Source organism: Enhydra lutris, unplaced genomic scaffold, assembly GCF_002288905.1.
Source record: "Enhydra lutris kenyoni isolate GAN:26980312 unplaced genomic scaffold, ASM228890v2 scaffoldscaffold51, whole genome shotgun sequence".
NCBI lineage: Eukaryota > Metazoa > Chordata > Mammalia > Carnivora > Mustelidae > Enhydra > Enhydra lutris.
The window spans coordinates 10,339,250-10,363,919 of NW_019154135.1; the positions used below are offsets into that span (position 1 = coordinate 10,339,250).

Sequence of the window (24,670 nt, forward strand, 5' to 3'; positions counted from 1 at the left end):
AAAAAAAAAAAAAAAAAAAAAAAAAAGAAGAAGAAGAAGAAAGGAAAGAAGGAAAGAAACTGAAATTTATCTCAATAGTTCTGTGCCCAGTTCACTGTCATGTGTACATAGTATTCACCTTACAGTGATCCCACCATAAGAATGACAGCTTTATGTTTCTGTTTACAATAATTTTTTATAGTTCTCCTTTAGGACCTTCTCATATGAGATATGATATCTATTCTTTCATTTGCTCCCAGAGCACCAGTATCACCGGTCATTTTTATGCAAACTCACAGTTCTTTCCATTTTATCCAAGATACCTTTAAGCTTTTGTCTCCTTTATTTCTTAATTCCATCCCCATTTGACGACCATAGTTATTTTCCACAGAGATTTCCAAATATAGGTGCTAACCAAAGATTTCTAGAGGACTCTAACTTACAGGTGTAATATCTGTAACACCTGTAGATACTAGCTCTCCCCTAGTGGATAGTGGAGCTCTGGTTGGACTGTGGTCTTATATAATGTGTGATATGTTTTGCTTGTTGTAGAATTCCCATGATGTTAAGTAGTTACTGCTTTCTAAGCTTGTTGGATAAATGTACAACAAATATTAAAGCTTTTCCAATCACCTTTATTCACTAACTCGGCATGGTCAGTGAAACAGATTGTGGTATTTAAGCTACTCAACTTCTCTCTTACAGAATTCATGTATTTTACAGACTACTCATTGTTGAAATAGTAATGGCTTCTTGTTCTAGTCCTCTGATTAGTGACCAGTCACTGTAGAATGTGTTCCTTCCATAGATGCTTAATCATTCTTTGAAGTACTCGGGGGGGTAGTGAAGGGGAGGGGTGTAACATGGGCTAGGAACTCTGATGTTTATTCAGTCAGATTAATTCTTTATATCTTAGGCCAGATAATTAATTTATGGAAAGTTTCTATAATTATGATTTGTTCTTATATCATCCAAATTGGTTGAAAGTTTTACATTAAAATCTATAATCCTTACCCAGCTGAGAGAATTTGTCAGGTTCACCCTTTGGTACAAATAATTAGCCCCATGCTAACCATAAATATACTAAATATAAAAAATGTTTTGCCTTATTTTTATTTTTGTCAAAGAAGAGATCTATCCCTTATTTTTTTTTTTTAGAGGTAAAATAAGAAACAGTAATCTGGGGGCGCCTGGGTGGCTCAGGGGGTTAGGCCGCTGCCTTCGGCTCGGGTCGTGGTCTCAGGGTCCTGGGATCGAGCCCCACATCGGGCTCTCTGCTCAGCAGGGAGCCTGCTTCCTCCTTTCTCTCTGCCTGCCTCTCTGCCTGCTTGTGATCTCTCTCTGTCAAATAAATAAATAAAATCTTTAAAAAAAAAAAAAGAAACAGTAATCTGATTTATATGATCATTTTTGTTCCTATCAGGTTTTCCCATATCTAGCATTGTTGATTCCCACCCACCCCCCTTTGGAAGTGGTATTAGGAAGCCGAGTGATTATGATTGTGTCTTCTGAAACTTTTAATTGTGGTCTGGCATTTAAATATGGTTAATTAGAAGCAGATTTATGTCACATTAATTCTTAAGTACTTTTTTAACCCAAATTTATGTGTTTGACCAAATGAATAGCAACAAATTTACCAAGATTTATCAAAAGCAAAAGCAAACCATTTAAACTATAAAAAGTTGGTGAGTAATTGACTAATAGAATAAGAGTTGTATATATACTTTAAATACAGTAGTATTGAAAAACATTTGTACTTACAATTTTCATGCAAGGAATGTAATTTGCCAGACATTTGAAGAAATCAGTAAGTTGAAGTACACCTTTGGTGGCTACAGACTGGCATGAGTCCATTCATTCATTTTCCTGACTGCATTAGAAGTTAGAACAATAAAATTGAGGAGAACTAACTGGCTTATAGAGGGTTTGAATTCATGGCCCTACCTCACACTTGAACACTGAAAATCATAAGCCTCTTAATTTTAGAAGTCAAGTCAGAATAGTTATTATAAGTAGAAGGGCAATAGTAATAGATCAGGGTGATGCTTTAATTAGTTTATAAATTTAATTTTGGAAGAACAGAGCTGGAAATTTTAGTATTTACTCTATTTCCTCTTGTTTTTAAACCTAATTTTTCTTTGTGGAAAGAGTGGAGGGTATTCCTTTTTAAGGGATATGCTTTTAAAGTTGAAGTATATGTTTTTCAGCACATTAATTGTTGGAGTACATTTCTTAGAGTATGTTTAATTTCAAAGAGCTGTTTTGATTTTGCTCAAGTGCCATATATTATTCAAAATCCAAAGGGATCAAAATGTTGGTTATATATCTGAGTGGTTTCTTTGGGTTGTATTTGAAGTACATTTGGAAATTTGATGTTTATAGGTGAAATCTTTTAATTTTTATATATGTTATTTATATCCATTGACTATAAGAATAAGTAAGAACCTCAAAAATTTGTTTTCACTGCTTCTAAGTACATAAGTACCCTTATTTGTTCTAAAATTACATTTATTTCTGATAATAATTTTCTCATATTGTATTTCAATTTTAGGCTAAAAATCTTATAGAGAGATTTTTTAATCAACAAGTAGAAGTTCTAGGCAGACGTGCAGAGCCATTGCCTGAAATATACTATATTGAAGGTACTCTCCAAATGGTTTGGATTAATCGCTGCTTTCCAGGGTATGGAATGAATACCCTGAAACATCCAAAATGTCCTGAATGCTGTGGTATGTAATGAACTGTAATTTCATGGTTTATATTTATGAAAACTCACTTCTTTTCATGATGCCTAAGTGAATGCCTATTATTTATTTTTACTGTCATTTAGATATATCTCTAGCTTATTTGAAGCAGTGTTTGAAAAGGCTATGTGAATTTGAAGATCTAAAAGGAAAAAAGCTGGCTTGATTTTGGCCTTTGTACTAACATTACGGTAAAGGGATGGTAGCATTAGGCAGTTGTCTGGGAGGAAGTTCAAAGAATAGGTGTGTCACCTAGAGCTACTTACCCTAGCAGGAGCCTAGTGATGTTATTGTTTAGAATCAGTTATTGACGAGTTTACATTTGTGTAGTCTAGAGGAGATATATTTTTGCCTTTTTGTAAATTAAGCACAGGAATTGTTCTATTACTGGTTGCTCTTTCTGACTTTTGATCCTTGCTCTAAGGAGTGTGAGCACTCTCTGCCTTTCATCTGTCTTTTCTGTTACAGAGTTCTACAGAGGCTGTTTAGGATGAGTTAATTCATGGATTCAGTGTCTTTGAATTTCTATTTTCTTTTTTTTTTTTTTTAAGATTTTATTTATTTGACAGAGAGAGAGAGATCACAAGTAGGTGGAGAGATAGGCAGAGAGAGAGAGAGAGGAGGAAGCAGGCTCCCCACTGAGCAGAGAGCCCGATACGGGGCTCGATCCCAGGACCCTGGGATCACGACCTGAGCTGAAGGCAGAGGCTTTAACCCACTGAGCCACCCAGGTGCCCCTGAATTTCTATTTTCAAAAGTTGAATGAGGCAGATAATCTTCAGTTTTATTTTTTTTTTATTTTCAGTTTGTAGTGTTCATTGACTCATTAGTTGCATATAACAGCCAGTGCTCATCACCACATGTGCCCTCCTTAATACCCATCACCTGGCTGCCCCATACCCCCACTTGCACCCCCTCTAAATCTTGTTTTAAAAGGCTAATATCAACGTCAATAAATTAGTACCATTGTCATTCAGTCTTCTCTGATTGTTCCTTTCCCCTCTCTTTCTACAATCTTAAGTTAGATCAAAATCCTTTTCATATAAGAGAGCACTAAATATTATTTTTGCTTTGCTTTATTTAATTGGCTAGATTTCACTTTAATGTTATTTTTTTCTTCAGTTCTGTCAGTACTTTAGGTTTTTTCTCTGATTTAGTTTTTGTTAAAGGATATGAAATTTGACAAAAACGTACTTGGAAACTTATCTTAGGAAATATGACACAGATGTAACAAAACACATGTGCCAATTTTAACTATTTTCATGATCTGTAATTATGTATATCACTTCAGAGCCCAGATAATGATGAAGAAAGCCTGGAAAACAAACAGTGAACCAGAACCTGGTAGTTTAACTGTCTATTAAATGAATTTATATTTTCACTTAATAAAGACCTAAGATAAACTAAAAAGTTTAAATGTTTATATCTCATTAATTCCAAGAATTTTGAAATAGTTAAGCATAGCTCTTTCAAATAAAATAACAGGATTCTCTGAGAAGCACAAAAATTTCACTACTAAAATTTTTGTGCATTTATAAGATTGTGGAGAATAATGCAGTTACCAGATTTTCTTGTTTTACCATGTAATTGTAACATTTGGTTTGTTATGCACTGTACTGTTCAATGAAGTTATTCATCAGTTATTTTACTCCTGACGACAGAGCCCATGGGGAGTATGTAATGAAACTTACAAGTCTCAAAAATATTTTCTGCCTACTATTTTGTTCTCCCAGAAACATGGTCTCTGCCCACCTCTGTCTGTTTAGAGACAGGAGAGAGTCATTCTTGGAACAGTTAAGGAACAAGAGGTCTGCTAATCTGCAGGGAAGAGAGTGAAAAGGAGATAATATTAAGGAAACTGAATTACAGATGGCCTGGGTCACAGGGGGTGTGGTTGAGATACTGCTTTGAAATGATGTTGGACTTGAGGTTGTCTTTGAAGGTGCAGGGGTAGCATTTACTTTCCAGGGTAGGGCCTGAAGGAGTGTCAGGTTTCTGGGAGAGTTTTGCATAACCTGGGCTAGAGGAGGAGTAGAGAAGAGCTGCGGGCTAGTGGGGCTTAGAGAGCGAAGTGGAATAGCTCAACTTTAATGTGGCAGCAGGAATCACATCTTTTGAGTAGAGGACAGAAATAAATTTATTTTTTGAATTTTATGAGATCATTATTGTTGCTCAGTATACTTATTAACTAGAGATTTGCTAAATTTCATCACATGCCATCATATGGTAAATATTTTAATTTAGAATTATCTTTGTGCTGTTATTGTCTGTTAGACGAATGAAGTGAGACTGAGCTCGCTTTTTGAACAGAAATCCGTTAAGTCTAATGTGACCGTCCTATACAGTGGTTTTTGTCTATATTATAGGAGGCCATCACTCAATTTTTAGAGAACATGTACTACCCAAAAAGACATTTAAATCATTCTTTGAATTGGAAGGCAATATAAAATATTTGCCACTGGTTATAGGACAAAATTAATGTATTAAATGAGCTTCATTTGAGCATAAATGGACTACTAGAAAGGAGCAAATAAAACCTAGGAGGTACTTTGTAAAACCACTTACTTCCAAAATGAAAACACCATGAGTTTATGTTTAGCAAAGGAGATTGGTCAGGACAGGAATGTTCATTATGTGAGAGAAGGTTATTTACTTTCTCAGCAGTAGGCAAAGTGAGTAGTGGCCTTGTCTTTTCTTTTGGATGGCTTATTTCACTCATGTAATTTTATTGTCCATGACAGATGAAGATTACTTGCTTATAAACTAGTGGAGCCTCCTACACTGTTGGTGGGAATGCAAGCTGGTGCAACCACTCTGGAGCCTTAACATTTCTACCTGTTCTTCCTCGTTTCTAATTTGTCTAACATTTTAAATTAATTTTCACTGTGAAATACTTCTTTAATTTCACATTTAGCATTGCTTATTATATGCATGATTTTGTCAATCATTTTGGCACTGAAAGAGAAGATTCTAATTAAATTGTGAATCATAGATGTCTCTTAATTTCATTAATTGTATCCTAAACATAATACAAAACCAAAGACCAGCTAGAGTATTATACTGTTTTCTGATAGAATTTTTTTTTTAAAACATAAGATTCTGAAATATTTCCTGGTAATTTCTGTAGTTTCTGTTATTTCTATATAACTCTGTATATCTTGTTTTTTATCTTTATTTTATTCTTATCACCTCAAAAAAAAAAAACCTGTATGTTAAATAACATTTTTTGACATAATAATCGCACTTCACCTTCTTTTTCTTCCTCTTTAAATTATTGCAGTAGTTTTAAAACTCTAATATGTGCCAAAATACCCAAAGATTTTTGTCAAAATAAATCAATGTATGGGAAGCAGACATCTACATTTCTAACAATTTTTTCTAGGTGATTCTAATATATGTGGAAGTTAGAGATTCCTGAGTGTTAGTGTGGGCACGGCAACAGCTGGTAAAGTGCTTTCCTCTTAGTGTTGGTCTGGTAATATCTCAGGGAAGTGCTTGAATAGTAGTAGCATTGGTAAGGCAGTACCTACATAATAAAACTTCCCTTCTACTAGTGAAACATTATTTTTCATGGACTTTTGAGGATTGAATGTGTAGTTTAGTAATAGTTTATGCAGTGTTGTTAATTTCTGTTGCTTTCTTTATACATAAGATTTGCTGTTGTACATTCAAATTTTGGGAATCCCAGGAAGACTCAAGAGCTCTTTGATAGTGGTATAGTGTCTGTGTGAGTGGTCAGAAATAACTAGGTTACAGGTTAGAGTATTTAAACATCTTGAGATGATTTTATTAATAAAGTGATTTTAGTAATAAAGTCCTTGTGTACTTTAATTATGCAGGGAAAGTGAATTGTTTAATAGATAAAGTTGCTTCTAAAAGCGCTCTTAGACTCTGAAATTTATTCTGCTTAGACATGCAAACCCTCAACCTTTGTTTTAATTTTAAATCCAAAAACCAAGAAAAATAATGATTAAAAAGAAAAAACTGATATTGAGAAAACACAGTTGAAGGCAAGAAGTCTCACTGTATACACAGAGGGCGTTACAGTATGATAAGAGGATAAATCTACCAAAGATGATAAAATAATATAATATTGCTAAATTTGTGAATGCTTAATAAATAACATGTTTTAAATACAAAAAACAAAAATTGTCAGAGAGGTAAAACTGGAATGCCAAGCCATATAGAAAAACAATGAAATTGGACCCAGTCAAAAATCACCTCCAGATGTGTTACAGACATAAATACATAAAGAAAAACTGTAAATATTTTAGAATATAATGTAGGAAAATATCATCGTGTCTTTAGGATCAGAAAAACAATTTCCAAAAAAAGCATAAAAATCACTAATTTTAATAAAGGATGATAATTTTTCTACTAAATTAAGTATTTCTGTTTATCAAGACAGTGCAGAGAGAGAAAAGATAATCCACAGAATGAGAAAATTTATTTGTAATGGAAATAACCAACAAAAGACTAGTACCCAGAGCATATAAATAAAGAACCTGTAAAAAAATTTTTTTAAAAAACCAAAACAATTTTTAAAAATGGGAAAAGAAATTTAACAAGTTTACTTCACAAAAGAATAATTCCAGATGATCAATGGATATGTGAAAATAGGTTCAAACTTTATGTAACTAGAGAAATGTGAATTAAAAACAGAATGAGATCCTACTGCCACAGCTGTGAAATTGGCAGAAAGTAAGCAGTTGTGACCAACTAGGTGTTGAAAAGGGTGCAGAGCTCCCAGGGAGCCGCCACACTCTGCCTGTCTGAATGGAGATCCTGCCACTTTGGAACACAGCTTGGCAGTGCAATAAATGCGCAGTGCACGCACTGTGTGACTAGCATTCAGCTCTTAGGGAAAGCTCATCTTAGTATATTTCCTAATAGCCCCAAACCAGAGGCAACCCAAATGTCCATTAATGGTAAAGCATATGAAGAAACAGTGATCTGTCCATACAATGGAATGCTTTACTAGGGTGGCAGTCAATGAGTGGGGATCACAAGCATCTGGATACATTGTATAAAAACAGCTCCTGGGAAGGAAGCTAACCACCACAGAATCTACAACTGAGGCATAGCTAACCACTGTTACAGAGATTCATTCAAGAGTGCTGAAACTATCATGGAATCCAGGGTAGTGGGTGCCACACAGAAGAGTGTTGACTTCTGGAGAGATGGAAGGGAGTGTGATTCGTGGGGGCACAGGAGGAATTTGAGGGAGATGCCAGTTTTCTGTGTTACAGCCTACACTCTTTATAGATAGGTTTCTATGCAAATATTTGTCATATTGTACATTTATATCTTGTTTTTTCTCTCCATGGGTTATATTTCATTATAAAGTGTGACAATATTAAATTTTTCCCTCAGCTTGAACACCACTGTTAAAGGCGCTGTGAGGAAAAAAAAAAATTTACAAGGAGTCTTTTTCTCTAATGATTCAAACTTATGATTTCTGTGTAGTGTCACTTGATCTTTGTCTTCATAAATTTATAATTTTAATAGAGCTATTAATGATGGTTCAGTGGGAATAATGAAATTATTATGAATTATTTTCTATTAACCGTTAAGTTATAGTTCTGTATTACTCTGCTGTCTTCGTACTAGTTTTATTTATTTGAAACAGCTAACAATAAAATTGTTTTAGCATTTTGTTTATGTTGACCTTTAGATTATTTCCTGTTTTTACTACTATGTTAAAGGTGATTTATAATTACACTTAACTTATATTTTTTCAGTTATTCCTTATACAGATTTACAGAAATGTGAGCAATACTTTTAAAAAAGTGAGCATTTTGACTTGGATATTTTTTGGTGTGTTATTTTATTTCAGATTAAAGTTTTTACCCTATCTTAACCTCTCCAACAATAGAGGTGTAATTACAGACTTGTTGGAACTTCTTCTTTTTTTTTTTTTTTAAAGATTTTATTTAATCATTTGACAGACAGAGATCACAAGCAGGCAGAGAAGCAGGCAGAGAGAGAGGGGGAAGCAGGCTCCCTGCCTAGCAGAGAGCCCCATGCGGGGCTCAATTCCAGGACCCTGGGATGGGATCATGACCCGAGCCGAAAGCAGAGGCTTTAACCCACTGAGCCACCCAGGCGCCCCATGGAACATCTTTTACTGGACTCGGAGCATCACTTCCCAAACAATAAAAAGCAGACCTTAAGGGCCAAGTAAAGCAAGGCCTGTGTTACTCATGTCACTGCGTGCTGCAGGGGCTCACACCTTCCCACTCGAGGCTCCTGAACCAGACAACATTCCACGTGGTTTACCTCCCTTTTCCTTCCTTTCTTTCTCCCTCACTGCCCCCCTCCACAATTAAATTCTCTTTTGTGTCTTTCTCCCAAATTTATTTCTCTGTCTCTATTCCTATTATAATTATCTATTTTGAATTCCGTTTTCTGTGTGTGCCTGAGATAATCATCTTCTCTTCCTAACTGCCATCCCTCGTCTCTTCAGTCCACACCTCACATTGCTCTCACTTGTACTTCTAAATTCCACATGCAATCCCTTCATTTCTTCACTTCCAAACTTGCGGTAATAAAACCCTGGCTTCAGGGCACAACTTGCTGCACCTTCAATGAGCCAATTCCTACTTAGTTTTCAGCAACTCATAAATACCTTTATTACAATAATGGCATCATTTTATGCTTTATCCAACCAGAAATGTGTTAGAATCCAGTAATATGTCTATGGTACTTATTATTACTAAGTGTAAGGCCCTAGGGATACATTGATGAATGACCTAAAAAGTTACTTCCTTGATGTTTAAATTCATCAGGTCAAACAACTCATAAACAGAGAAGTGAATAAAATAATCACATATGGTGATAGGCCCAGTGAAAAACACTCAACAAGGTGATGTGATATTCTGTAGTTTACCAGTTGGGTCCAAACAGAAAACAGACGCCTACTCACTAGTATTTTGAATAGCATTTAATGAAAGTGCCATTGTTAGAGGTTTGGGCAGAGTAAAGGGGGGCAGTAAGGTATGTTGAGGCACCTAGGACTACAACACCTTGAAGCATTTTCCATCCCTAGTTTTGAAGGATAAAGAGGAGGAAGGAAGATGCAGAAACGTATAAGGGCTGGTGCTGGAGAGATGGGTGGCCTGGTGCAGGCTACGGGCATATGATGAGGCAGTCACTCCAGACAACCCACAGCTAGCAAGAGGGGAACACGTGCCGTGCACTGCAGTCCTCTAATGGAGCCTCTCTGGCCAGACACAAAGGGAAGGGACCTGTGCGATGGAGTCCGTTCAGGTCAGTTCTAAGAGAAGGGTGGGAAATGCACCAGGCTGTGGGTTCAAATGAGACTGACCATCAGGGAGAGTAAGTACGGTTTGGACAGAGGACTGAATGTCTACATTAATTGGATTTCAGAGAAGGCTTCACTCAAAAAGTGACTCTTGAGTTCAGCCCTGTGTGATAAGAAGCAGATCATGCAGAGATCTGGGAACCAAGTTTTCCTGGCAGAGAGATGACACATACAAAAGCCAGACTTAGCATGGCCTGCTTAGTAAGGCACTATTGGCCATGGCCATAGAGAATGTGATAGGTTTAGTGTGTTTAAGAGGCACAAGAAAAAAAAAATTATGCATGGATTGTAAAAGCTTGAGGAAGATGGGAGGAATGAAGTGTGACTTATGTTTAAGCATAAGTGGGTGGTATAACATCTCTCAGTTGGATTGTTTTGTATTATGTAAAGTAGTACATTATTATGTAAATCAGTCTGATTTTATTTCACAGAATGCCCGATTTCACAGGCCCATTCATTGAGAAGTTCATGCTTCTATTAATAAAGTGGTATGTAGATATAGGTAGATAGACATATAGGTAGATATGTTTCTGAGCACTTCTTGTTTTGTTACAATACCAATCTCTTCACCAATTAGTATAACTTCATGAGTTTTGATCTCTGGTCCTTGTGCATCATGAGGCCATTGCCTCCATTTAAATTTTTCAGTCAGTTTGTCAAGTTCTACAAAAATGGCTATTGGATTTTGATTGTGACTTCACTGAATCTATAAATCTATTTGGGGAGAATGGCCACCCTACCAATACTGTATCTTCCAATTAATTAATGTGTGTGTGTGCATACATGTGTGCTTATGGGTATGTTTGTGCTCTTCATTTAAAAATCTTCCTTTACATCTTTATTTAAATGTGTCCCCATTGTAATTGTTCTCAGAGGTCTTACAAATATTTTGCTTCTTTTTATATCTAGGTGCTTGATAGTTTTAGAACTTTTTGTTTTGCTATAATAGTAGGCTTCAGGAAAGTTAGAAAAATGTACAAAGCTTTTTAGGATTCCTTTCACCAAACTTATTGATGTAGACAATATTTGTATCCCCCCAAAATTCATAGACTGAAACCTAATCTCCAGGGTAGTGGTGTATGGTGGTAGGGCTTCTGGAAATTGACTCGTAGATGATGTAAGGTGAGGGTCCACTGTTACTCACTTGCATATGGGTATTCAGTTTCCCAGAATCCTTTGTTAAAAAGACTATACTTTTTTTTTTTTTTAAGATTTTATTTATTTATTTGTCAGAGAGAGAGAGAGAGAGAGGGAGAGAGAGCAAGCACAGGCAGACAGAATGGCAGGCAGAGGCAGAGGGAGAAGCAGGCTCCCTGATGAGCAAGGAGCCCGATGTGGGACTCGATCCCAGGACACTGGGATCATGACCTGAGCCGAAGGCAGCTGCTTAACCAACTGAGCCACCCAGGCGTCCCTAAAAAGACTATACTTTACCCATGGAATGAACTTGGCTTTCTTGTTAAACGTCAGTTGACCATGTATGGGAGGGTTTGTTTCTGGGATTGCTCTTCTCTTCCATTGGTCTTTGTGCCCATGTTTATGCCACACTGTTTTAGTAACTATAGCTTGGTGATAAGGTATTTTTTTTTATTTGTTTCTGTTTGTTTCTTTTTTTTTTTTAAAGAGAGATCAAGCAGGGAGGGGGGCTAAAGGAGAGAATACCAAGCGGGCTCCATACCCAGTTCAGAGCCCAGTATGATACCCAGCACGGGGCTCCATCTTAGGACTCTTGAGATCATGACCCAAACATAAATCAAGAGTCAGACAATCAAATGAGCCACCCAGACACTCCAGCTTTGTAATAAGTTTTGAAATCAGGAAATGTGATTCCTCCAATTTCCCCTTTCTTTTTCAAGATTTTCTAGTTACTTGTAGATACTTGAGTTTCTGTATGGATTTTAGGATGGAGTTTTGTTTTGTTCTGGGGAAAAAAAAAAAAGAACAAACCCACACAATTGGGGTTTTATCTGATAGGGATTGCATTGAATCTATAGATTACTTTGAGTAGTATTAGAATATTAACCCTAATGATATTAAGTCATCTAATCCAATAATACAGATGTCTTTCCAATAGTTTTTGTTTTAATTTCCTTCAGCATTGTTGTGTAGTTGTCAGTGTACAGATCTTTTACCTCCTTGCTTAAATTTGTTTCTGAACATTTTATTCTTTTTGATGCTATTGTAAATGATTTTTAAAATTTCCTCTTGAGGGGCACCTGGGTGGCTCAGTGGGTTAAGCCTCTGCCTTCGGCTCAGGTCATGATCCCAGGGTCCTGGGATCGAGCCCCGCATTGGGCTCTCTGCTCGGTGGGGAGCCTGCTTTCCCCCCTCTCTCTCTCTCTGCCTGCCTCTCTGCCTACTTGTGATCTCTCTCTGTCAAATAAAAAAAAAAAAAATTTCCTCTTGAATTGTTCATTGTTGATTTTAGAAATGAGTGTATTGACTTAATATGGTGCAACTTTGCTGAATTTGTTTATTTGACTCATAGGGGTTATTTTTAGAGTCATAAGATCATATCATGTACAGAAATAATTTTATTTTTCACTTTCAGTTAGATTCCTTTTTTTTTTTTTTCCTACCAGGTTACTGTGTCTAGAACTTCCAGTATGTTGAGTATGAATGGCAAATGTAGACATCTGTGTTGATTTTGATCTTGGGGATGAAGCTTCAATCTTTCATAGTTGAATATGGTGTTAGCTGTGCGTCTTTCATGTATGGCTTTCAACATGTTTAGGAACTTTTCTTCCATTCATAGTTGATTTTTTTTGTCATGAATGAGTGTTGACATTGGGAAGATGTTTTTTCTGTGTCTGCTGAGATGAGCATATGTTGGGTTTTTTTCTCCCTTTATTCTGTTAATTTGGTGTATTCCACTGATCAAATTTTCATACGTTGAGTCATTCTTGCATTCTGGGAATAAAACGCACTTGGTCATAGTGTATAGTCCTTTAATATGTTGCTGCATTTAGTTCCTTGTATTTCATTGAGTATTTTTACATCTATACTCATAAGGGATATTGGACTGTATTTTTCTTGTGCTGTCTGATTTTGATATCAGGGTAATGGTAGTCTCTAGGGGGTTTTCCTTCATCTGCAAACTTCTGGATGAGTTTGAAAAAATAATAGATGTTACTTCTTATAAACTTTAGTAGATTTCACCAGGGAAGCTATGTGATCCTGGACTCTTCCTTATGGGCAGGTTTTTGATTATTGATCCAATATCTTACCAGTTATAGATCTATTCAGATTTTTTATTTCTTTATGTGTCATTTTTAGTGGATCATGTGTTTCTAGAAATTTTCCCATTTCATCTAGGTTATTCAGTTTGTTGGTGTACAGTTATTCATAATATAATTTATGTAATATGTAAAATCAGTAGTAATGTTCCTACATTCACTAGTATTGTGATTTTAGTGTCTTGAGTCTTTTCTCATTTAGTCTTAGTCTACCTGAAGTTGTCAATTTTGTGGATCTTTTCAAAAGAACCAACTTTGGGTTTTGTTGATTTTTCCATATTGTATATATTATATGTAGTGTATATATGATATATGTATTATACTCACCTTTAAGCTTTATTATTTCTTTCATTCTGCTGGCTTTGTGCTCAGTTTGTTCCACTTTTCCTAATACCTTAAGCTAGTTTATTAATTTGAGATCTTGCTTCTTTTTGTTGTATGTGTTGGGGGGTATAAATGAAACTCGTAGTACATATTTTCCGGCATCCCATAAGTTTTGGTATATTGTGTTTTCAATTTTATTTCTCTCATAGTATTTATTTTTTTATTAATGTTTATTAATCAATACATTGATTGTTTAAGAATATATTGTTTGATTTCCAAATATTTGTGAATTTTCCAGTGTTCTTTCTTTATTCATTTCTAGCTTTACTCTGTTGGGATTAGAAAAGATACTTCATTGATTTCAATCTTTTAAAATGTATTAAGCCATGCTCGCTTCGGCAGCACATATACTAAAATGTATTAAGACTTCTTTTTTTGTCAACCAACATATCTGGAGAATGTCCCATGTGCCTTTGATAAAAATGTGTATCTAGCTATTCTAGTGCAGGCTTCTGTGGATGTCTCTTAAGTCCTGTTGGTTTATAGTTTTGTTCAAGCCCTGTATTCATCTTTTGTTTGGTTGTTACTATTGAAAGTGGGGTTTTCAAGTCATTATTTTGAATAACTCTTTTTCCTTTCAATTCTATTATTTTGCTGTATATTTTTTGGGACTCTGTTAGGTGCGGTGCATATATGTTTATAATTGCTCTGTCTTCTTGATGAACTGAAGTGTCCTTCATCAATATGTATTGTCTCATCCTTTTATTTTGTAACAGTTTTTGTCTGAAAGTCCATTTTATCTGATATTAGGTATCCACCCCAACTTTCTTTTGGTTCTTATTTGCATGTTGTAACTTTCTCTGTTTTTTTGTTGTTGTTGTTGTTGTTGTTGTTGTTGTTTTTTACTTTTAGCCTATCTGCATCTTAGGTCCATTTAGGTCTCTCATGGTTAACTGTGGTCACATCTTTTTTTTATTATCTGCTATGTGGTCTCGTTTGATTAAAGAGGTTAATCCACTTATATTTAAATGTATTCCTTTTGGGGTGCCTGGGTGGCTCAGTGGTTAAAGCCTCTGCCTTCGGCTCAGGTCATGATCTCAGGGTCCTGGGATCGAGTCCCGCATCGGGCTCTCTGCTCAGCAGGGAGCCTGCCTCCTCCTCCTGTCTCTCTCTGCCTGCCTCTCTGCCTACTTGTGATCTGTCTGTCAAAAAAAAAAAATTTATTCCTTTTAAGGAAGGACTTCAGTTTTTTTTATTATTTGTTTTCTGTATTTCTTAAAACTTTTTTTTTTTAAAGATTTTATTTATTTATTTGACAGACAGAGATCACAAGTAGGCAGAGAGGCAGGAAGAGAGAGGAGGAAGCAGGCTCCCCGCTGAGCAGAGAGCCCGATGCTGGGCTCAATCCCAGGACCCTGGGATCATGACCTGAGCCGAAGGCAGAAGCTTTAACCCATTGAGCCACCCAGGCGCCCCTTCTTAAAACTTTTTTTTCCTTATTTCTTCCATTCATACCTTCTTTTCTATTTATTTGATTTATTATAGTGATACTTTTTGATTACCTTCTTATTTCCTTTGTATGTATAGCAAAACTATTTTCTCTGTGGATATAATGGGGATGACATATGACAACCTAACTTTCTAACAGTCTAATGTTAACTGATACAAACTTAAATTTATTCAAATAGAAAAGTTCTACAAATTATTTGTGTCCCAAATTATATCTTTAATATTGTGTGCCCCAAAACAGAAATTATAATTATTTTTATGCATTTGTCTCCTAAATCCTTCGGAAAATAAAAAAGTGGTTACAAATCTAAATAATAATACTAATACCCACATTTATACTCCTCCTACATTTACCTTACTGAAGATCTTTAATAGTCACCTGGCTTTGAGTTACTGTCTAGCATTCTTTCATTTCTACTGGGAGGACTCCCTTTTGCATTTATTTTAGGGCAGGTATAGTGATCTTGAACTCCCTCAGCTTTTCTTTATCTGGGAACAGCTTAATTTTTCCCATATTTTTGAAGGGCATTATTACCAGGTATAGCATTTTTAGGTGATTTTTTTTTTTTTTCTTCAGAGCTTTAAGTATATCATGCCACTTTTTTCTGGCCTGTAAGGTTTCTGCTGAGAAATCAGCTGATAGTCCTATGTAGGATCTCGTGTACATGATAAGATGGGGCACCTGGGTGGCTCAGTTAGTTACCAAGCATCTGCCTTCAGCTCAGGTCATGATCTTAGGATCCTGGGATTGAGTCCCTGATCAGGCTCGCTGCTCAGCACAGAGTCTGCTGCTTCCTCTCCCCCTGCTCGTTCTTTCTCTCTTTCACTCACTGTCTCTCTCAAATAAATAAAATCTTAAAAAAAAAATATTATTTCTCCCTCATTAGGTAGACTGTTCTTCTGTAAATATCGAATAGGTCAGTTTGGTTGTTAATGTTATTTAAATTTCCTATATCCTTACTGATTTTCTGTCTATGATATTAATTATTTCAAGAGGGGTATTTACCTTTCTTACGAAAGTGAATGAATTATGTATTTCTTTTTATAGTCCTTTGAGGTTTTTTTTTTTTTCACTTGAAGTTCCGCCATTTGATGCATAAATGGTTAAGGGTATTATATCCTCCTGTTTATGCTAACACCCTTATCATTATAAAATAATTCCTTATAATGGTCTTCCTCTAACTAGTAGTTTGCTTAATGTTAACATTGCCAAATAAGTAATAAAGATTTCTTTCTGTTAATGTTAATAGATTTTATCAGTCAAGGTTCCACTAGAGAAATAGTATCAGTTATATATATACTATATATTTAGAGATTTATTGTAAGAAATTGGCTTATGTGATTTTGATAGCTAGCTAAACAATTTCAAAGTCCATAGGGGGGGCCTGCTGGAAGGGGAGCCTCAGTTCTGCTCCTAGACCTTTTAACTGAGTAGATCAGTCCCATCAGGGTATCGTATCACCTTTAATAATGTCAACTGATTATAAATGTTAACCACATCTACACAATACCTTCACAGCAATGCCGAGATTAGCATTTGACTGAATAACTAGCAGGTATTACTTAGCCAAGTTGATACATAAAACTGACCTGTATGGGGCGCCTGGGTGGCTCAGTGGGTTAAGCTGCTGCCTTTGGCTCAGGTCATGATCTCAGGGTCCTGGGATCGAGTCCCACATCCAGCTGTCTGCTCAGCAGGGAGCTTGCTTCCCTTCCTCTCTCTCTCTGCCTACTTCTCTGCCTACTTGTGATCTCTTTTTGTCAAATAAATAAATAAAATCTTTTAAAAAAAAAACCCGACCTGTACGCATGCTATGCTATATTGTTTACTATTTCCTTACTTTAAATTTGTCTTTGTATTTAAGATGTATTTTTTAGTTTGGCAACATACAGTTTGATTCTGCTTTTTTAAAAAAAAATCTAAGCTGACAATATCTATCTTTTAATTGGGATCTTCTTTAAACCCAGTTTAATGTGACAGTTGATATTGTTAGGTTTAAGCATATCATCTCACTGTTTTCTATTTCCCATCTTATTTTTCCCTTTTTTCTCTAGTTTTCTTCATTTGATTAAATCAACTGAATATAGTTTATGATTGCATTAATCTTGCTGTTCACTTATTAAGTACAAGTCTGTGTTTTTATTTTAGTGGTTGCTTTAGGCTTGTAGTGTATACCATCACCTCTTCACACTTACTCATCTTGTCTTTGGCAGTGTTTCATAGACCATTAATCTTACCCCGTTTACTTTTTCATCTCACACATCTTAGTTTTGACCTCCAAAAAACGCTTTTTATATCTTCCATATATTAAGATTTGAACTTATTGGAATACTGCTACATTAATTATTTTAATGTTGTTTTCTACTAGTTCTCACTGATTATTCAGAGGAGATGGCAATTTATTTTTCTTTTTATTATGAGTCATATTTTCTTGGGTCTCATATAGTTGATTTTTCACTGAACGCCAGACATTATGTGTGTATTGTTGCTTATTGAATATTTCTGTATTTCTCTATTTGTGTGTGTGTGTGTGTGTGTGTGTGTGTGTGTGAATTTTGTCCTGGCACACACAGATAAGTTGTTTGGCAACAGTCTAAGCATTTCTGATCTTGCTTTCAAGGTTTATTAGGCTGAACCAGAGTTCAGTCTAGGCTAATTATTCCCTGCTATTGCAATAATTTTCTCTTGACTCTGGCCATATGCCTCTCATTCATGAGGATTTGCGCACTGACTCATGGTAATATGCACTAAAACCAGCCCAGTATCAGCACTGGGGACTGTTACATTATAGTATGGCAATGGAATTTGAAAGCTTATGTCCTAAGAAGACAATGGAATGCTATGTGTTTTATGACTAGCCTCAGAAGTCACCTTGTGTCACTTTTGCCATACTCACAAAGGTCTACTCAAGTTCAAAGGGAGGTGACACAGATTCTACTGCTCGATGAGGTTGCAATCTGAGAATGTTTCGGATGGGATATATGGTGTTTGCCACCTTTGGAAAAGTCCTTTGTATTTCCGTATACATTTTAGAATCAGCGTAGCCAATTTCTGTTTTCAGTAAGCCTGATAAAATGATGACTTGGAGAGAATGTGGCTTTGTATTCATGAGCTGTTTTATTTTTCCATCGTTATTGTGTTAAAATTGATAAAATTGTATATAAGATATACAGCTTGATATTTTGATATATGTATACATTGTGAAATAATTGCCACAAGCTAATTAACATATCCATCACCTCCCATTATCTCACATAGGTACCATTCATGTGTGTAGTGAGATCGCTTACTATCTACCCCTTAAGTAAATTTCAAGTATGCAGTATTATTTATTATAGTTACATTGCTATATTTTGATCTCTAGAAATTAATTCATCCTGTGTAGCTGAAACTATATCTCCTCATTTCTCCCTCCTATCAGCCCATGGCAACCACCTTTCTACCATTAGCTCCTTTGAGTTTGACTGTTTTAGATTGTGCATGTAAGTGAAATCATGCGGTATTTGTCTTGCTGTGTCTGCTTTATTTCACTTAGCATAATGTCTTCCAGGTTCATCCATGTTGACACAAATGGCAGAATTTCCTTCTTTCTTAAGACTGGATAATATTCCATCGTATATATAAATCACATTTTCTTTATTCATTTATTCATGGATAGACATTTAGGTTATTTCCATATTTTGACTAAATATTTACAAACCGTGTATCTCATAAGGGCTTAATCCCCAAAATATGTAAGGAACCTCCTACAACTCAATAGCATAAAATAAGTAATCCAATTAAAAAACAGGCAAATGACCAGAATAGACATTTCTCCAGAAGACATGCCAATGGCCAACAGGTATATGGAAAGGTACTCAAAATCACTAATCACCAGGGAAATGAAAATCAAAACCACAATGAGATATCATCATGTTGTTATCAATAAGACAAGAAGTTAAGAGATAAGTGTTGGGGAGGATGTTAAAAATAGACTCTTGCATACTCTTGGTGGGAATGTAAATTTCTATGGCTATTATAGAAACCAGTGTGGAGGTATCTCTGTTTCTCTAGGGCTTCTTAAATTTTTCATCAGTATTTTGTCATTTTTGATGAAAATGCCTTACATATTTTTACTCTATTTTAAATTGGTTTTTTAAATTTAGTTTTCAATTGCTGATTGTTAAAAAACAAATACAAATTTATTTTATATGTAAGATTTACTTCCTGTGATCTACTAAACGTAGTTATAGCAAATAGTTTGTGGACCCCTCTGATCTGCTATGTAAACAATCATATGGGTTAGCAAATAAAGTATTACTTATTCCTGTCAATCTTTGTACCCTCTATTTCTTCTTTCTTGTTGCAGGGGCCTTGAGTAAATATTTAATATAAATTATGAAAATAAATATGCTTATCTTGTTTCTAATCCTAGGAAGAAGACATACAGTATTTCACCTTGAGGTATAATGCTAACTGTAGTGTTTGATTTTTACATGTTCTTTATCAGATTAAGAAATTCCTGTTTATTATTAGTTTTTGAGCTGTTTTATTATGAATGAGAGTTGGATTTTGTCAGCTGTTTTTCCACATTTATTAAAACAACAAAGTATTTTTAATCTTTAAAAATATTTATTGAATTTTACATTCCTTGGACAAACTCCACTTCATCATTACATGTTGTTGAATTTAATGTGCTAATATTTTAAGGATTTGTATTATTATATTATGCATTTTATTATAATTTCTTTCTCAGCTTTAGCAATCATGAATAGGCCAGCCACTAAAAACAAATTGACAGTGTTCTTTCTTACTACGTATTCTGAAAAATCATATATATATGATACATATATATTATGTATATATGTATATATAATACATATATATTATGTATATATGTCTGTGTGTATATGATACATATATATTATGTATATATATTGTGTATATAAGATACATATGTTCATGTGTATATATGTGTGTATATATATATAAAGGAAAATACTATGAATATATAGATAGATAAAAAGGAAAAATACTATTAATATGCATATTAATAGTATTTTTCCTCAAGTATTTCACAGAATTTACCAATGAAACTATTTAGGCTAGGAGCTTTTTTTGTGGGGAATATATATATTTATTTTGAGAGAGAGAATGCAATGAGTGTGTGGGAGGGTAGAGGGAGAAAGAGATCTCAAACAGGCTCCATGCCCAGCATGGGGACTGATGCAGGACGCAGTCTCATGACCTGAGGTCATGGCCTGAGCTCAGATCAAGAATTGGACATTTCACTGAGCCACCTGGGCGCCTCGGGAAAATATTTTTTAATCAACTTTATTAAGGTGTCATAAATGCACACATTTTAATTTTAGCGTAAACATTTTAATTGCACAGTTCAGTGAGTTCTGACATATCTACTCATTGACTTAACCAATACCACTATAAAGATACAGAAATTTCTTTTCCCCAAATTGTTCCCTTTCACCGCTTCATAATCACTCACAACTACTTAGTAAGTATAGCTATTTATCCAGTCAACTTGTCATAGGCATTTGGGTTGTTTCTAGTTTTGGCTATTGTGAATAAGCATGTATAAACATTTCCTTGTGAGTTTTTGTGTGGAGTTATATATTTTTTTCTCTTGGGTAAAATTACATGAGAGTTAAGGTGTAGGATAATACGGTAAGGTGTGTGTAACCTGTTAAGAGTATTGGTTGGATGGTTTTCATCCATGGATGATCTCAGCAATGTATGAGATTTCCACTTGCTGCACATTCTTACAATCTTGATATTGTCCATAGAGTACAGTACCATCTCATTTGTAGTACAATTTACGTTACCGTACAATAGGTGGTACCAAGTATCTTCTTATGTTCTCTGTGAGCTCTCATACATATCCTTTTATGAATTGTTGTTCAGATATTTTCCTCTACCCTTTTTATCAGGTTATTTTTCTTCTAAACATCGACTTATAAAGATTTATTTATATTTTGTGGAAATAAGTCTTTGTGTATTCTCTGTCAACTTTCTGAACAGTATCTTTCAAATATCAGAAGTTCTAATTTTGATAAAACCAAGTTTCTCAATGTTTTTCTTAATGGCCCAAAGATACTGTGTTTATCCAGGAAATTTCTGCTTATCCCAGATTCATAAAGCATTTTTTCTATATTCTTCTAGAAATATTAACTTTGTCTAATGTGATCTTGCTAAACACAGTTACTGTGCTGAGTTTATTTTTCTTAATTTTTGGGATTTTTTTCATATGTAATCATGTCACATAGGAATAATGGCAGTCTCACTTTTTTGATTAGTTCCCATCCCCTTTATTATTATTGCCCCATTAGTCTGGCTCGCATGTTCAGAAAAGGGCTCAACAGAGTGGTGAGAGTTGGCATCTTTTTCCTCTTTCCCTTGTCACAACCCACAGGCTTTCCCATTAGGTGTGACACTAGTTGGAGGCTTTTCAGAGGTACCATTGATTGATGAAGGAGATTGTCTTCTATTCCCTATTTATTTTTATTCTTTGATTATGAATGAGATTGAATTTTGTCATTTTCTTACACACTATTGAGATAATCATGTATTTTTTTATCTGTTATATTTTATGATGCATTGATGGGTACACAGATGTTGAATTGACCTTGTGTAAGCTAATGGAATATAAACTACATGTGATCATCATTTATAATTTCTATATATATCACCGTATTTTATGTGCTAACAGTTAATGGATTTTTATATCTATTCATGAGGGACTTCAGTCTGTAGTTTTGAAAATATTTATAAAATTTTAGTATTAGGGCGCTGCTATTCAAAAAATGAATCGCAATCATTCCCTCTTCTTGTTTTTTCTAAATAGTTTGTGTAAAATTTATATAATTTTCTCCTCAAGTGTTTAATTCTTTGTTGAAGCTATCTGTACCCACATGTTTATTTTTGTTTGGTTTTGCTTTTGGGGGAAAGGTGTGTGGGGGGCAGGGATTTATTATGGCTGTTTGGAAATGAATCTCTTTTTTATAATGGTGTATTTCAAACATCTAGAAATATAGAGAATGATACTGTAAGCAGCTATACACATATATCCTTCCAGTGAATAAACAAGTATGTCACCTATTCAAAACATTTTATATTGGCACTTCATATTCTAAGATTTAAAGCAATTTAAATATGAAACAGCTGAAACCTCCTATAAATTAGGTTTTCACAATCCATTATCTTTCCTTTATGCTCATATATCTGTTATCAGAATTTGGTTATTTTTTATTCCAATTCAGGATGTTTGTCTTCTAACTTTTTTATTACAGTAATCAGTAATGACAGATAGCATTGGTTTGCGTGAATACACATTGTCTTCCTTAACTTCTGTAATTTGCTTTGTTTGGGCTCAACGTTGACTTAGGATTAACTTCTCATTTTGAAATTATACAGTTTAATGACTTGGACATGCATATATTCATGAAACTACCACCACAATCAAGAAAAGGGTCTTTGCCACAAAACTGTATTTTGCTTATGCCGTTTTATGATTGATAGTACTTCCACATCCATTCCCAAAAACTCAGTATGCTTTGTGTCACTATATATTAGCCTGAATTTTTATAACTTCCTGTAAGTGGAGTCATGCAGTATGTAATGTGTGAATACTTCACTCAGCAGAATGGTTTGGAGATTCACCAGTGTTATTGCATGTATTAAAGTTCATTGTTTATTGCTGGGTAGTGTCCCGTTGTATGGATACACCACATTCTGTTTATCCATTCACCTGATGATGGACATTTGGGTTGTTTCCAGTTTTAGGCCATTACAAATAAAGCTGCTATGAACATTCCTGTACAAGTCTTTGTGTGGACATATGTTTTCAGTTCTCCTGGGAAAATACCTATGACTGCAATTGCTGGGTCATACGGTAAGTGTATGTTTAACTTTATAAAAAAAAAAAAAAGCCAAATTATTTTCTTAAGGCTGTACAATTTCATGTTCTACCAGCAAAGTTGGGGAGTTCTAGTTATTTTATTCTAAATACTTCCTAGAGCATAGTATGGTCACTCTTTTTAATTTAAGCACTTTTAGTGTGTGTGTATGTAGTAGTATCTCATTGTGGTTTTAATTTTAAATTTCCTTTTAAAAAGATATTTTCAAGTTCCTATTGGATATTGGTATTTCATTTACACAGTATCTGTTTAACTGTCTTTCCCATTATTTAAGTGGTTCTTTGTCTTACTGAGTTGTAAGAGTTCTTAATATAGTATAGACAAAAGTCACTTTCCAATATACAGGTTTTCCCCACCATCTGAAATTTCACTTTATGCCACTTTGCTTTTATGAAAGACCTACCTTAGAATAGGTTTTCATTACCTAGAGAAGGTCCAAGAGGATTTCCTCTTCCGTGAGTGGTAGTTGCTTCTTTGCTTTGCACCATTTCAGCTTCCAAAGTGTTTTCTGGGTGTGCTCTGCTTTCAGATAGTGAGGGGAACTTTTATGTGCGTGAGTGTGTTTTCCCAGACTGGCCTGCTTTTTTGTTTTGAGAGAAAAACACTGAAGTCCAATTTACTAATTTTTTATCCTGAGGTTCTTTTGTTTTTGTGTTCTAATAAACCTTTGCATATTCTGAGATCACAAAGATTTTCCCCTGTGCTTTTCGTTTAGTACTTTTGGGTTGTACATTTAAGTCTGTGGTCCTTTTGAGTTAACATGTCTATTTGGTACAAGGTAAGGTTGATGATCATTTTTTGGTATTCAAACAGATATCCTGTCCTGGTGATCTAGCACGATTTCTTGAAACACTTCTCTCTCTCCATTAGAATTTCCTGTACCTCTTGTTAAAATTCAGTGGACTATCCTCATGTAGGCTTGATTTTGCTCCATCCATTAGTATCTTTTATTTCAGGAATACAACAGTGTTGATTCCTGGAGCTTCATGGTAACTGTTACACTACATTTAAAAAATTGCCTTGGTCATTCTACTTTTTGAATTACCATATAAGGTTTAGAATTAGCATGCCAGTTTCTGCAAACAAGTCTGTTGTGGTTTGAATAGATTGCATTGATTCTAGACACAAAATTGATAATAATTGTCATCCCAAACACATACACTCTTCTGACAGTGAACATGGTTATCCTCCATCCGTAAATTAAATTTAAATTTGTCTCAAGGATGTTTGGTAGTCTGCATATTTTTTCCTTGGATTTATTCTGAAGGATGGCATGAGTTTTTTTGTTCTTGTTTTTAATAATTTGTTTGGAATATAAATGAAATTGTTTTTTATGATTTGATATTTTCATTTAGCATATAAAAGTGCAGTGGACTTTTTTGAAGATGATATTAAATCATTTATTGATTGCATGTGATATTGTATGATACACAGGCTTTGTTCCCATTTATAATTTTATCTGATACCATAATTCAATTTAGATATGTTACATAGGATATGCCAACTATCATATTTAATAACCAGATAAACCCTTTGATTTTGCTTGGGTAAATGGTGAACTCCAAGTCACAACTGATTTAGTATGTCCTTTCAACTATATCAAAGGTTCTGGAGACAATGGCTTCTGTGCCCGGGCAGGTTGT

General features: G+C 34.8%; 1 protein-coding gene across 2 annotated transcripts in view; it reads left to right on the forward strand.

Moving 5' to 3' along the window:
• The window catches only part of LOC111157069 (zona pellucida binding protein), a 110,718-nt gene that overhangs the window by 72,218 nt on the left and 13,830 nt on the right, over positions 1 to 24,670 (forward strand). For both annotated transcript variants that reach the window (XM_022518292.1, XM_022518291.1), the window contains one exon: positions 2,531 to 2,708. In XM_022518292.1, coding sequence (XP_022374000.1) covers positions 2,531 to 2,708 — 178 coding nt within the window. The remainder of the gene's footprint in view (positions 1 to 2,530; positions 2,709 to 24,670) is intronic.